The 15455-nt window shown below is 38.6% G+C and overlaps 1 protein-coding gene across 3 annotated transcripts in view; it reads right to left on the bottom strand.

Annotated features, from left to right (window-relative positions):
* The window catches only part of sema5ba (sema domain, seven thrombospondin repeats (type 1 and type 1-like), transmembrane domain (TM) and short cytoplasmic domain, (semaphorin) 5Ba), a 282636-nt gene that overhangs the window by 159367 nt on the left and 107814 nt on the right, over positions 1-15455 (bottom strand). For all 3 annotated transcript variants that reach the window (XM_047370498.1, XM_047370497.1, XM_047370496.1), the window contains one exon: positions 12453-12683. In XM_047370498.1, coding sequence (XP_047226454.1) covers positions 12453-12636 — 184 coding nt within the window. In that variant the 5' untranslated portion in view covers positions 12637-12683. The remainder of the gene's footprint in view (positions 1-12452; positions 12684-15455) is intronic.

The following is a 15455-nucleotide window of genomic DNA, read 5'->3' as shown; positions in this document are numbered from 1 at the left end:
GACGTGGTCCTGCTGGCCCCCTCTAGCCAAGACCTACAGCATGCGCTGTGGCGGTTCGCAGCCGAGTGTGAAGCGGCTGGGATGAGGATCAGCTCCTCCAAGTCCGAGGCCATGGTACTCGACCGGAAAAGGGTGGCTTGTCCTCTTCAGGTTGGAGGGGAGTTCCTGCCTCAAGTGGAGGAGTTTAAGTATTTCGGGGTCTTGTTCACGAGTGAGGGAAGAATGGAGCGGGAGATCGACAGACGGATCGGTGCGGCTGCCACAGTAATGGGGGCGCTGTGCCGGTCCATTGTGGTGAAGAGAGAGCTGAGCCGAAAAGCAAAGCTCTCAATTTACTGGTCGGTCTATGTTCCTACCCTCACCTATGGCCATGAACTTTGGGTCATGACCGAAAGTGGGTGGCCATTGTTTTATGGATTGACGTCTGAGTTTGTTGGTCCTTACCCAATTTCTTAATTCTTTGGAAATTTGGATGCGATCTTAGCAGCCTTATGTTTTTTTTTTACATATTTATTGACTTCAGAAATGGAAATGATTGACAAGGACAACTTTTACAAGCTACAAGCTTGAACAAAATAAAAATAAAAAAGTTGTAAACATTATGTTATATGCCCTTTATTTTTCTCTTTTCTTTTCTTTTTCCATTTGTCCTGTTGCGGTATTTTAGGCATAAGCAGTAAATGGCTGCCTACGTGTGGCAGGGCAGTTTTGCTCTACAAAAAGGATATCTCAAGACATTAACCTAATTGGGTGAGTGACTTTATTAAATCCAGATTCTATCCAGCATCAAAGTAGGTGGGTGAAATTGATGTAATAGTAACCTGCGTTTACATGACCTACAACCATATATATTATTTGTGTGTTGGTGCATGGTTATGTGTATGTGTGTGTCCACTTTTGTGATGTCACCAAGAAAGCAAAGTGAGGGGCAGATTGGGACAATGTTCTCTAGGCATGTTGATAGTTCTTTTCATAGTTTTGGTAGACAGACGGACAGACGGACAGTGCCGGAGAGCATGTAGATAGCACAATAAACAATGCCATATGAATCTTCTAAAACACTAAAGGGTATGAAACCTGTTCCACCGAATATGTCCTCTGTAAGATGTTTTACCCTTTAATTTTCCCTTAACGGTCCTTTAAGTGAAAAAGTCTGATAGCAAACCAGAGTGATTAAGCATACAAACTACAGTCTGATTTCTGCATAAAAATTGACAGTCAACATTAAATCTCTGTACATAACACATAAAATGACACACAGCTTTAAATTCACACAAACATAATTATATTTGACTCTACAGTAGGTCCATGCACTTTTATTGCTTGGTCACAGACTTAAACTTGCCTAAGGTTGCCTATATTCTTAGCTCACTCCCTATAGTCTCCTCCAGGTGACTGTTGTAGCGCTCCAGCAAGCCAGTATAAAACACTCATCAATCACAGAGGCTAATCTCAAGTTCTCGCTGACACTTTCATTGTGCAAGCCTTTTCTGTAAGACTGCCTTCACATAATGCCCCACTCTGCCTTCTTTGGCAGGCCAGTGGCCCTACAGCTCCCGGCCATGAGAGCCATTCTCAAGTGGCACATCTTTGAAGTGAGGCACGGGTAGGGCTTTGGCTAATCTGGACATCTGAAGGCCCAGAGGGTGAAGTAGGACAGGAGCAAGGACATGGGATATGTGTGACCACAGCTTGGCTTTTTGATCTTTAGGAATAATCATTTGGACTTGAAACTGAATGATTATTTTCAATGTTAATCAAGAGGAAATTGAAATGTTTTATTTAATTCACATTCCTCACCTTACATACACCAATAATAAGAAAGTACAGGGTCATATTTAACTTTTTGGCATAGATCATAAAAAATAAACTTTAATGACAAATCTAGTCTTTTCTGATCAAAAACAATCTTTTAAATGTGTTCCAGTCAAGTTTTCAATCATACCACAGAATATGTTGAAACAAGTCATGAATGACATACCTTTAACAGTGATGCATGTAACAGTTTTTACTGGTTTTACTGGATCTCATGGGTGTATTTGATGGAGCTGATCTTAACATGCTTTGAGATTGAGAGGAAAAGTGGGTGGGATTGTCTGGGATTGTGTTAAATGTGTTTGGATTTAATTTGACAGATTGGAACTATGTGTCATTTGGCATTTAATTTGAGCAAGATCAACAAGATCACAAATGGGGATCCACAAGGCGCTTTATTCGAGCCATTTTTATTTAATAAAGAAGAACATCCCTTACCTCAGATTATGGAATATTACATATGTATTACTCCATTATCTGAGATGTAGTACTCCCCTTACCATACTACATCTCTTACCATAGATATGCTGATGACATAAAACTTTATATTTCGGTGTCACCACATGACCATAGTCCCTTACAGTCACCAGCAAAAACTATCCATAACATCAATGAATGGATGAGCCAAAATTTCGGTTTCATGCAGAAAACCGGAACCGCAAGGATAGACATCAGGAATCTACTACACTTAATGAAGTTAGAACCTCAGCATTCCAGAAACATATGAGGAGTTATGCTACCTCCAGCTGTCATTGGGCAACAGGCAGAGTACACATTAATATATACTGCTGGGTTGGACATTGCCTATTAGCCGCTATAGATAGTGAAGTGAGCACACAGGCACCATTGCTATGCATTTAGTCACGTCAAAAAAAAATTTTTTTTAATTCTGTTCCAATGCAGGATGAGCATGCACAAAAATGGTTGTAATGCATTTATTTCTTATCCAATTTTTATAAACTGCCTCAAATTCAACCTGAAAAATTGGCAAATGTTATGATAAATAAAATACAGGTCATTCTCAAAATATTAGCATATTGTGATAAAGTTCATTATTTTCCATAATGTCATGATGAAAATTTAACATTCATATATTTTAGATTCATTGCACACTAACTGAAATATTTCAGGTCTTTTATTGTCTTAATACGGATGATTTTGGCATACAGCTCATGAAAACCCTAAATTCCTATCTCACAAAATTGGCATATCATTAAAAGGGTCTCTAAACGAGCTATGAACCTAATCATCTGAATCAACGAGTTAACTCTAAACACCTGCAAAAGAGTCCTGAGGCCTTTAAAACTCCCAGCCTGGTTCATCACTCAAAACCCCAATCATGGGTAAGACTGCCGACCTGACTGCTGTCCAGAAGGCCACTATTGACACCCTCAAGCAAGAGGGTAAGACACAGAAATAAATTTCTAAACAAATAGGCTGTTCCCAGAGTGCTGTATCAAGGCACCTCAGTGGGAAGTCTGTGGGAAGGAAAAAGTGTGGCAGAAAACGCTGCACAACGAGAAGAGGTGACCGGACCCTGAGGAAGATTGTGGAGAAGGGCCAATTCCAGACCTTGGGGGACCTGCGGAAGCAGTGGACTGAGTCTGGAGTAGAAACATCCAGAGCCACCGTGCACAGGCGTGTGCAGGAAATGGGCTACAGGTGCCGCATTCCCCAGGTCAAGCCACTTTTGAACCAGAAACAGCAGCAGAAGCGCCTGACCTGGGCTACAGAGAAGCAGCACTGGACTGTTGCTCAGTGGTCCAAAGTACTTTTTTCAGATGAAAGCAAATTCTGCATGTCATTCGGAAATCAAGGTGCCAGAGTCTGGAGGAAGACTGGGGAGAAGGAAATGCCAAAATGCCAGAAGTCCAGTGTCAAGTACCCACAGTCAGTGATGGTCTGGGGTGCCGTGCCAGCTGCTGATGTTGGTCCACTGTGTTTTATCAAGGGCAGGGTCAATGCAGCTAGCTATCAGGAGATTTTGGAGCACTTCATGCTTCCATCTGCTGAAAAGCTTTATGGAGATGAAGATTTTATTTTTCAGCACGACCTGGCAGCTTCTCACAGTGCCAAAACCACTGGTAAATGGTTTACTGACCATGGTATCACTGTGCTCAATTGGCCTGCCAACTCTCCTGACCTGAACCCCATAGAGAATCTGTGGGATATTGTGAAGAGAACGTTGAGAGACTCAAGACCCAACACTCTGGATGAGCTAAAGGTCGCTATCGAAGCATCCTGGGCCTCCATAAGACCTCAGCAGTGCCACAGGCTGATTGCCTCCATGCCACGCCGCATTGAAGCAGTCATTTCTGCCGAAGGATTCCCGACCAAGTATTGAGTGCATAACCTTACATGATTATTTGAAGGTTGACGTTTTTTGTATTAAAAACACTTTTCTTTTATTGGTCGGATGAAATATGCTAATTTTGTGAGATAGGAATTTTGGGTTTTCATGAGCTGTATTCCAAAATCATCCGTATTAAGACAATAAAAGACCTGAAATATTTCAGTTAGTGTGCAATGAATCTAAAATATATGAATGTTAAATTTTCATCATGACATTATGGAAAATAATTAACTTTATCACAATATGCCAATATTTTGAGAAGGACCTATATGTACTCTCCCTAAACATAACTCTTTAAGCAGTGTGGGAGCTGTGCATTATAGTGTTGTCAGACACATCTACTGTGCTATAAAGATTGCCATGCTGTCAACAGATTTTTAACAGCTCAAGCTGCATAATTTGATTATTGTATCACAGTCTGTTGGTTTCTGGCCTTGATGCTGAAATTCCTAAACTGATCTATTAAAAGAGGGTTTATGTGACCCCTGTCACCTAGACCCAGGGGTGGACAGATCATCGGGAGCACCGGAACCTTTTACAGTGCCCTAGCCCCTGGGAAGGCCTGTTCAGCTTTCGCCAAAGGGGCAGGACCAAAGGCTCAGTTCGGGTCGCGCTTGACTTTTTAAATAAACAATCTATGCCCTTTGTGCGGCTCACTTGGGTATCTGACTGAAGATCCCAGACGCCCCCTCCTTTGCTTTTCTGAGGCTGTCTGTCACAGCAGTGCAGAGACACACATAGAGACAACTAAAAGGGAAAGGAGGAGCAGAGAGGGAGAGGGTAAAAAAATAAGAAGCACTGGCAGTCAATGCATCAAAATGCTGTAAATTAATTTTTGTTTGAAAGGGAACTAGTGAGACATAAACACTAGTGGCGAAGAGTGAAAACATAGCTTATCCAGATAGCATAGCTTATCCAGAACAACTAGCTCAATGACGAGGTTAGTTCCACTTTGAGGAACCTAAGAGGACCAAGAAAAAACCTAATATAACAAATCTTAATATTTTATAAATGATATTGCAAATTTTTGAATATGGTTAATGAGCAGAATCTGGAAAAAAATAAAAATATTTGTTTATTGTTAAAATGTACAGGAATTCAGATTCTATGAATAAATCATAAACTCCATTAAAGAATTACTGTATATGAATTTTGAAACCCTTGTATTATATTATTTTATTTAAACTTTATTTAACGAGATAAAAAGTTTTGTTTTAGAATTTTGAACACTACTACTTTTCATGGCATATCTGCGTACATCGCTTATTTTTTCTGTAAATTACATTTCATGTCAATTAAATCTCACTTACATTCGAGTCAAACTGTCAAAGCAAATTTGTTATTTTACTCATAGAACTTTACTGACCTTTAAAAAGAACCAGTTTTGTGTTCTTCTGGCGCTGCTTCTGCAGCAACCCTGACTCAATGCAAAGCAATGCCGCATGTGTGTCATGCAGGAGTCATGTCTAACCCAGTATCAATGATACTATACCCTGGACTGATCACCATTCCATCACAGATTCCTTCCATCATATGTGATACAAATATTTTACCATTGATGTTTATATATTGCCAGGTTTTCATTACCCCTGGTTCTTCTTTTTCTGTAAAACAGATTGAATTGCCTAGTACAGTGATTCCCAACCTTTTTTTACTTGTGTACCTGTGGCACTATGAAAGAGATAAGTACATTAACATTTTTATTTTTATTGTCTAAGGTTACTTTCTGTTGATAGACTACCGTTACAATCTGTGGTATTAGTTAAAAGTATAATGTTGAAGGTGTTTTGCTGTAGCATCGTTAAAAATGTCACTCGCACTGTGAGGCAGTCACAGTGTTGAGTCGCACACCCTTTTCATGATTTTCTTTTAAAAGCTAAGAGACAGAAGCTTAACTATACAGAGATGCTTGTAGCATCAGTAACCGCAGGTCATTATAATTGTAACCTGTATGATGTTGAGTAAATGTGTTACATAAGAAGACGCTCGTGTAAAACCAAACTGCGGAGCTAAATGTGCAGCTAACTTGGCATCAGGCTAGGATAACAGGGCGCACGTGGTTTGGGTTCTTGTGCTAGCTCAATGAGTAACCTGTGAGTAAAGTCTGGATTCCACACACCGCTTTTTTTGGTTTAAACTGGTTAAGAACTGTTTTCCTATTGTTTAAGTTCTATAGTGTAAATACATTGTACTACTGCCTCTGGCCAGCAGAAGAACTTGGCCAAGGCGTGATGAAGCAGCACACCTGTGAAGTGAAAACCATTTCAGGTGACTACCTCTTGAAGCTCATCAACAGAATGCCAAGAGTGTGCGGAGCAGGAATCAAAGCAAAAGGTGGCTACTTTGAAGAACCTAGAATATAAGACATATTTTCAGTTGTTTCACACTTTTTTGTTCAGTATATAATTCCACATGTGTTAATTCATAGTTTTGATGCCTTCAGTGTGAAGCTACAATATTCATAATGGAAAATAAAGAAAACTCTTTGAATGAGAAGGTGTGTCCAAACTTTTGGTCTGTACTGTATATATATATGAAGGAGTGGGCTGGTCCATAGTCCTCTGATTGTAGCCTGTTTAAGCTCTCTATTCAACAGAACCTTCCTAAGGAAAAAAAAAAACTTGTTCTTTGTTCATCTTCTACCTACTGTATTTATATCTAATTTATATATCTTTTTCTTTATCTGTTTTAACTGGCTCTCCATCATTCCCTATTTATCAATGTTTCTGTCTCTATCACATCCTTTATCTGTTTCTCTCTTTTCATCTTTTCATCTTTATATATTGTCTTTCTTTCTTTATCTATGATTGGTTTGTCTGTCTGATTGATTGATTGATTGATTGATTGATTGATTGATTACCACTCTTATATCGCCAGGGGGATTATTTCACTTTTGACAGCCAAGAGACTGGACTTTAGCTGCATGTCAGAGGCAGGGTATGAGACACACTATTTTGTGTACTTGTACCTTCGCCATGTGTACCAGGAGTTGGAGAGTTAGCCCTGCTGCTACTCAAAGGAGACAAAGTGCTGCCAAAACAAAAATCGGCACTTTTAAAAACCGCAGATATCCTTGCCAGCTTTCCAGGTTTTAATGGCATGATTTATGTCCGCTCTCTCTCCACTGTTGGGAGCGTGTGTTCACCTGCTTGTGAGCGTACGTAACTCAGCGTGTCAGCATTGACACAGAGTATGAGGAGTGTGTTTTCATCCAGCTTTTTTCAAGTTTGGACATAGAAAGTAGAGTAGCGACGATGCAGGGACAGAAATTGCTCACGACGTGATCTAATAAAATGAATGATATCAACTGTGAAAACGTAGTATTACTACCTTGTTGGGGGGGTGGGGCGCCCCACTTGGAAAAGTCCTCAATAAACAGACATTTAAAAAAATTATCCGCCACAGAACACTTCACAAATATAATATTCAGGCTACTTATATCAGTTTGTTTTCATCATTTAACTGAGCTTTAATATGACACCTGAGCTTGCTGGCCTTGATAAACTTTGATAGATCAACAGAGTGGAAACAGCTGTTACTTTTCTCTCTGTCTCTCTGTAGCGGAGAGACACAACTGCCTTATGCTTTCCCATCTGTAGTTGTTTTATTGTGCCCTTTTTGCTCTTTTGGTTGATAAAAGGTACGTTTCCACATACCCCCTGCAATGTGCTTGCATACCACTAGGGGTACGAATACCCCCGGTTGGGAATCACTGGCCTAGTATATGAATGGTACTACACAAATAAAACTGCCTTCCCTTGCCTCACATTAGTCAACGGTGAAATCTCCAATGTGGATGAACTGGATAAGGAGAAGAAAGAGCAATTTTAAGATTCAATGAAGAAGTTAAAAAAATAAAACTTAAGGGCATGTTTGCAAATTTGGTTGGAAAGGCAGTGTTTTTCAAAATAGCTCTTGCTTTTTTGTGTTTTTATCTTCGACCCTCACCACTGATCTTTTTTTTTGCCTTTTAATCTTTGTTGCAGCTCTTGGCAGATGAAACGCAAACAGCCCTATTCAAAAATAAGCACAGCAATTTTGAGTATTTTGACATTTTATTCTGCCTTATCTGGTAGGCTGTGGTTCAAAACATTCCATTTCACACTGCTGGGAAAAAAATAACGTGTTTCTTGGGCTGCTATGCAGATTAACAGCCCTGATAGTGGGTGTTTTTTGAACTTCACAATCATTTCTACCTTGTTGCTTTGTGCTTTTACATTTACTTTATAGATGCATGCCATCCTAAATGGATGTCAAACTGCGGCTTTTACTGTGGCTGGCTTGAGGATACCTTCATTGAAAGCTGTTTATCTTTGTTCTTTAAAATATGTCATGTACATATGAATCCTACATAAAGGCAACTACAGAATACTGTCTCCTCAATTAAAAGCCCAAAAAGGTAACCAGTAGCATTTGGCTGGCTGCCCAACTCCATTCAGTACTTTAAAGAGAAAGTTATTCTGCATCTTCCTAAACATGTTACTAACTGCATCTGATTCTTCTAATAAAATTACTTCTCATATTATGCAGACATGGAAGGACCATAAATTTGGCACATCTCCACTGGCACCCTGAATTTGCATGCTACCTCTGCTGTCTTTGCTTGGTATTGTATAACTGTGTCATACTTGGTTCCTCTCTACCCTTACATCTCATGGCCATTACACCTCTGTGACCATTTTAAGTCATTTATTAGAGGTGTAACAGTGGGGGGTCCACCATGATTCCCGCAAATTCTGACAGATTATCACAAGGTGGGCAGAAGTCTTAATGTAATAAATTTTTTGCAAGCGGCTACAGTTCACTGCAGTTGTTTGTCGTATTTTGTCACTGTTAACCAGATATTCTTAGACCGTCTTACAGCAAAACAAAAAAAAAAATGCAGTGAAAAAGCTTGCTATTAACGTCTTTTACAACAAATATTGTTGAAAACAAAAAATGTAATTGTTAAAGTCAACAAGGAGGATTTTATCTATGACTGTTCATATATTTCACAGTTTTTCTGCTAGCAGGATTAAACTAAATCTACAAGGCAGATTTTCACTAAAGATGGTGGACAGATGGAACCGAGGAATTCATTAAAACTGTGTGTGTTTTAGGCACTGTTGCTGTAAAGTTTGGTGAAACTTGAAGGTGCATTTTAAAATGTAACCTCTGAACCATATTGCTTATTTGCACGCAGGAGGGGCTGCAGGAATTCTTCTGTTGTTGGACTCTAGACTGATTTAGTCTACCATAGTCTGACTGCAGAGTAGCAGACATTTATCAGTTTAGAAACTAAATTTGCTTTGAAAATACAATTCCCTCTGTATTTATTGGCACCCCTGGTAAAGATGTGAAGTAAGTCATACAATAAATTCATCTTTTTTGCAATAGAATGATCTAGAACTGAAAAAACAGTGCAGGTCTTTAAAAAGGGGGTTTGTAGCCTTTTTTAACCTTTACAATTCACCCCATTTTGCAATGTGGCAAGATAAACTTGATATTAGTCCAGTCTTGTTTGTGACAGTTCTTTCTGTTTAAAACATTATAAATATTACTCTGACTGTAGATGCAGCAAGTTTAGATGAATAGCTATTTTCTTGAAGAACTCTTGTCTTTTTATTTTAAAGAGTAGCTAAGAAAAATTGGCCTCTTTGTCACATCACATTTATATACCAGCAAAATGGGATAACATGAATTATTTAAACATAAAAAATAACATTTTAAATTGCTTTTGTTAGACTCATAGCATATGAATTTTTAGAACAGACCCACAGCGTCGTAGATGTTCCACAACCCTTAACAGTGGGCGATGATCTGTGGGTCTTTGCATCTGGATAATTTTCGATTAATATTTTTTGGTTTTTGTCACTCACATTCTTCCATGTTTCTATGTTTTGTGATTCCTTCTCTTGTGTCCTGCTCTTTGTTTACTTGTTTCAATCACAATCTTAGTGTGAGCTGTTTGTTCAGTTAGATCTCTTAGTTATTTGAACCTTCTCCAGGCACATCGTTAGACCTGGGCATCCGGAGCTAAAGCCCTGGATGTTTACTCAATAGCCGTGATCTCAGGAAAGAAGACATTTAGAACTACATGTCTATTAAAAAGATGCACTAAACCCCAAAGTGGCTTTGGATTTCACATTTTTATTTAAAAACAATCAGATTTGTTTCTATTGTATTTCATATCCACTGCCTGCTCAACCTAACCTGACAACGAGTTAAAAGAATAGAGGTGGACTGGCAATTTGTCAATTCTGGAGAAGTCAAGAACAGGGCTGTTGCCATGCCATGTTCAAAACCCAAAAAGTAACACTGAGTGCCGAACAGGACTACAATAAGAGAGATGCCTCATTTCAGAGCAGCTGATGAGCCAATGGGATGCGTGTCTTCTCCCCAGAACAGGTGGAAGCAGAGCGGCTTAACCCATGCAGCGATAAAACCTAAATGCTGGCTCTGGTCCTCTACTTCAGTCGAAATAAAATCATTAACTAGTTGACAGTTTTTTTCCCTCAATACTACATGTAATTTTGAATTCTTATATAAACTAATTAAATAGGTATGCAGTTTTACTCAAGGCAATACATAATTACCACTTTATGTATGTAGGTACTAATACCAGAAATATTAATACTGATAACAGGACAAAAGCTGAGAGTCCAAGAAAGGTCCAGAATGAGGCTCTATGCTATATTTTAAACACAACAAGTTAAACCCCTTTTCTCTCAGAATGTGTTTAATAGTAAATAGTGAACTAATGGCTAACATGTTCTGTGGAGAACAACAGACTGTGTTGTAAAATGTTTTATTTATTATTTTTGGCCGGCCAAATGAAAATAGTTTCCTAATAAGTGGAATGAAGGGCAGAAAAGATGGCAGTAAGACAGAACTGGTTCATGAAATGTTTGGAAAGCTCTCATCATAATTAAAATTAATGAATGTTTTTTTAGGATCTTACCATCGACTTAAGAAAGTCTATTTTATACCAGTTTCCTTTTTGAAAAGTAAGAAATTAGGAGTGAAACACCTTGATGAGAGAGTAATGTTTCAAAAGGTCATTTATGTAGATGAGTGTACATTTATTTGACTCATAGTAAATCTCTGAGTTTAAGAAACTTTTTTCATAAATCCTAAACTCTGTTTCTCCTTATTCTTCATTTAGCCTCTAACAAAAACTTAAAACTAATTATTGCAAATATTTTTTGTTTGATTCACAATATTTTGCAATCAATCAAAACCCAGCCGAAGCAGAGAACTTGTACATTATGCCCTATGTTATTTTAACTTTAAAGTATATTTAAAATGGGCCACTGTCTGATGAAAATGTAAATATTTTGGGTCTGGGCTAAAGCCCCCAAATGTTTTTAAAATATCTTTGACCCTCTCTTTTCATTTCTGTGTCAGGTAGTCATTTGCCTCAATCACCTCTCCAGCGGCTAAAAGCTAGTCAGTTTCTTTACCTTCTTGTCAGATTCTTCTGTCATCCATTTCCCTGGTAGCCCAGTTCTTAAATGTCAAGTCTGCTGTTTCCAATGCTTCCTGAGCTTCCTGAAGTTTTTCCTTCTGTTTCAGTTTTTGTAATTTTTATTTATTTATTATTAAACACCTTCTGTTTCAACTCTGCCAGCCACACTACTACATCATGACACAGTGGGCATTAGGTGCTTTTCTACATGTTATCAACAAAAACATGCTTTTGCTTGCATCACTCTAGTTGACATGTAGATTCCACCTAATGGTTGTTATTGAGACTTGACGACCACCACGATGCCACTTTTTGATGAAGCTCTAACAGTGAGCTAGAGAGCAAGATGCACACGGGTCCTTGTCCTTCCAAGTGTCCAGTAGGGTAAAATGGGCCTCTGTGTAATGCCATAACTCCAGGGAAACATACGTTTATAAATTACTACGTTTCTTGAAACTCTGAGCAACTTGAGAAAGTATAAAATTAGGAATTTCTTCAGTTACATTTTTTTTAAAGGGATTCTAGAGGTTACCAATCCTCTCGGCTCCAGGTGATTTGGTTAAAAATATTTCTTAACCTGCCTTTATTTTTCTCCACTGAATAAATGGTCACAGTGTGAAGGTTGGGTTTCTGAATATTTACTGTTAGATTAGTCTGAAATATGAATTTATTTTAAGGCTTTTTAAACATCTTTATCAGGGATCTCAACAAATGCAGATATTGCTGTAAGCTAAAAACTTTTCTATAAAAAGCACCGGAGTGACCCCTTTGTCTTAGCACGTTATTTAAACTTCATGTGACGGTGCAATAAAAAAAATATTTTGAACGATATCAGACCTTGGATGGAAACCTTTGGATGGTCCTTCTTTGTGCACTCTGCCTGGGTCAGCGGGTCAAACAAAGGTGTGGTTGGGGGTGTTGGGACAGCCAAGTTCTGCATGTAAACAGCTGGCAAGAGGAGGAATAGGAGAAAGAGGCCAGCCAGAAATGAGGGGTTGGAGTCCTGTGAGGACGCTGTCATGGTGATGACCTCTCCTCTAACTGCCAAGGTGGGCCTCTGGGAAAAAGCTGGAAAAGAGAGGAGACCACGTCAGCACCTCACTGCAACATTTTTACACCTTGCTTCAAAGAATTGAAGCTCTCTTTGTCACTTCAAAATGATTTTCACCCTCAAACTTTCAGTTCCTTGGGGGTCTCTGCTCTGAATAAAGCGCAGGAAAGAATAGACAAAGAATGAAAAAGTGATGCAAAGGAATACATTCTTTGGCAAAATCACTGAAGGATGAATAAAAATGGAAGCCAGATAACAAGTCGGTGGCTGGAAACACGAGATAAAAGTCGGAATAACCTAAATATCGAAAATGAAAGCAGGAGAACTCAAGGTACTGAGTGTAAGGACGCAGAATAGAAAAACTGACCAGGAGATTCTTCAGCAACGAGTCCTATCAAAGAAATTCCTAACCTTTGACCTTGGAATAATTATTTAAAACATGCAATCAAACATTGGAAGTTTATTTAATGGCTGATTAAGATTATGAAACTGAGTAGGATAGCTGACCATTCAGTGAAATGTTCCACCATTTAATGTCGCAAAAACAAGATGACGTGGAGTTTGTGGCTCACATGAAGCGAGCTGAAGAAATGTTTGCACAACTTTGATTTCTGTCTACTCCTGACATTTTTACAGCATGTGATACAGCTCACAACTTAAAATGTCTTTCCATAATTCTTTCACTCCAGTATTTAAATATTATTCTAGCAGAGCTACATGCACATAAATGTAGCTTGAAACACATACCCACACTCAGACAGTCTTACTTTCTGACTAAATGTAATCTCTTCCAGTTGTAAGTTATGAGTCTACAGTGCTGAGCCGAGACCAGCAGTTCATCATCTCCCACCACGCACTCCTTACAATGTTAGCTTAGCGAGGTGTAATATCATTAAAGTAGATTAAAAACTGAGAGCATCAACTTTCCCCGGCACTTTGACTCGGTTACATCTCTGTGTTGTGTTTTGCTCACTAATGCTTCAATCAATAACAAATTATTAGCCTGGTTGAGTTGCAAATCGGCCATATTGGCCTGCAATCAATTATCCCACTCATAGTAGCTGCTAACTAATTAGGCAAATGCAGACAGTGCCCATGAGTGTCTTTGCAGCAAAGGGCAGTCATCAACTCCCAGCTACTGGTAAACAAAAGGTGGAAACATTCCAAACCAGATGTGACTGTTATGTCGGATGTACTTTAAAGTATTTGGGTTTACTGCACATATTGAATCATGTCTATATATGCTTGATTTATTTTTTTAACTGTAGATTAGGGTCAGTTCTCCCCTTTGCCAATTTGTACCCCTATTTGTACCCAAATGTTGCCACTTCATTTGCTCCTACTTCCATTCCCATTGCAGATGACCACTTTGTAATGATTTATTTTCAGGTTAGTTAAGTATTTTCCATTTATGTTAGTAATCACACACATTGCTCAGCATATTTAAATGAAATCATCTGCAATTATTTTTTTAAGATCTTGTAATTCAGCCCCTTTCCCATTTATTATGATTTTTATCCCAGTTTGGACCAGTTGACTCCTCTCTAATATTATAGATAATGACCCCTTGTTCAAACCAAAGAACTATTAGTCACCTCCTGCTCGTTCACCAGGCATTGGTAGGAGATTTAAATGGCATTTTTCATGAGTAAAAATACAATGGTTTTATATTAAAACAAAACTTAGAACATGATCTAAAACACAACAATTATTCCTGCTTTCACCATCACCACATGTTTTATAAAAAGGAAGGATGTAATGATGGGGACTGAAGTCAACCCACCACTGGTACACCACTGACTGACCAAGCAAGGTAGTCACAGCACCATATTACATCCTTTGTGAAAGGGTAAGCAGGTGTTGTGGCTAGAGCACCTGAGTGGTAATTACGCATGGGCTGTGCGGCCAGCTGGCTGACAAGATGTACATCATTTCTTGCCATAAACACACACTAGATGAGTCGCGCTAAGTGTGTCAAGACAGAACAGATGAACAAGCAGTTATTCTTGAAAATGAAAATAAACCAAAAGGGTGTCAAATGCCTCAGGTTTGTTTAACCCTTTAGTATTTTACTCGAACTTATTTTATGTTTGAGATTAAAAGTTGATTATGCTGAGTTCCACTCCACCCCTTTTATAGTTCCATGATACCGGCATGATTTTGGAAAGCTCATATGTGTCCAACTTGATTAGTGATTTATGAATTACCAAAGAAGCTCAGAGAGCAGCTCATCTTTGAGGGTTTATGTCAAAACTGTTCTGTAAAAGAGGTCTTAAAAAGAGTGATGGATGTTTCTACTTTAGTTTGCAAACCATGACGGTCCTGAAAGCTTTCCAAATGGCCAAACTTGTCTTTCTTGTAAGCAATAAAAAAGTGAGAGTTCCTTCATTTAAGTCAGCTGATTTGAAGCACTAAATAGAAGCTCGGGGAGGGTCAGCTCTGTGTTGATCTATACTCCATCCAGCCAGAGAAAACTCCACTTCCTCATTAAAATGACTTAAAATGACAGAAAAAGTATAAAAGAATATTTTAGCTGTTTTAAAACAGTAAGTTTTAAAGCCCTGATCCATGCCTATCGTTGATATGCTTTACTGAGTAACAGTGAGTCCAATTTCTTTACAGTTGGCTATAACTTTAATGTGTTAGTTGTCAAAGTGGGTTCGAAATGGTTGGTATAAAACGTCCCATGGCAGATGGCTTCATTTCGTACTTAAAAAATTGGCTACTAAGCAACCAAAACTAAAAAACTGCAATACTGAAAGCAAGAGTGGCCATCAGAACAAAGCAGT

Source organism: Girardinichthys multiradiatus, chromosome 7 (genome assembly GCF_021462225.1).
Source record: "Girardinichthys multiradiatus isolate DD_20200921_A chromosome 7, DD_fGirMul_XY1, whole genome shotgun sequence".
NCBI lineage: Eukaryota > Metazoa > Chordata > Actinopteri > Cyprinodontiformes > Goodeidae > Girardinichthys > Girardinichthys multiradiatus.
This window is presented reverse-complemented; position numbering and strand designations above follow the sequence as displayed.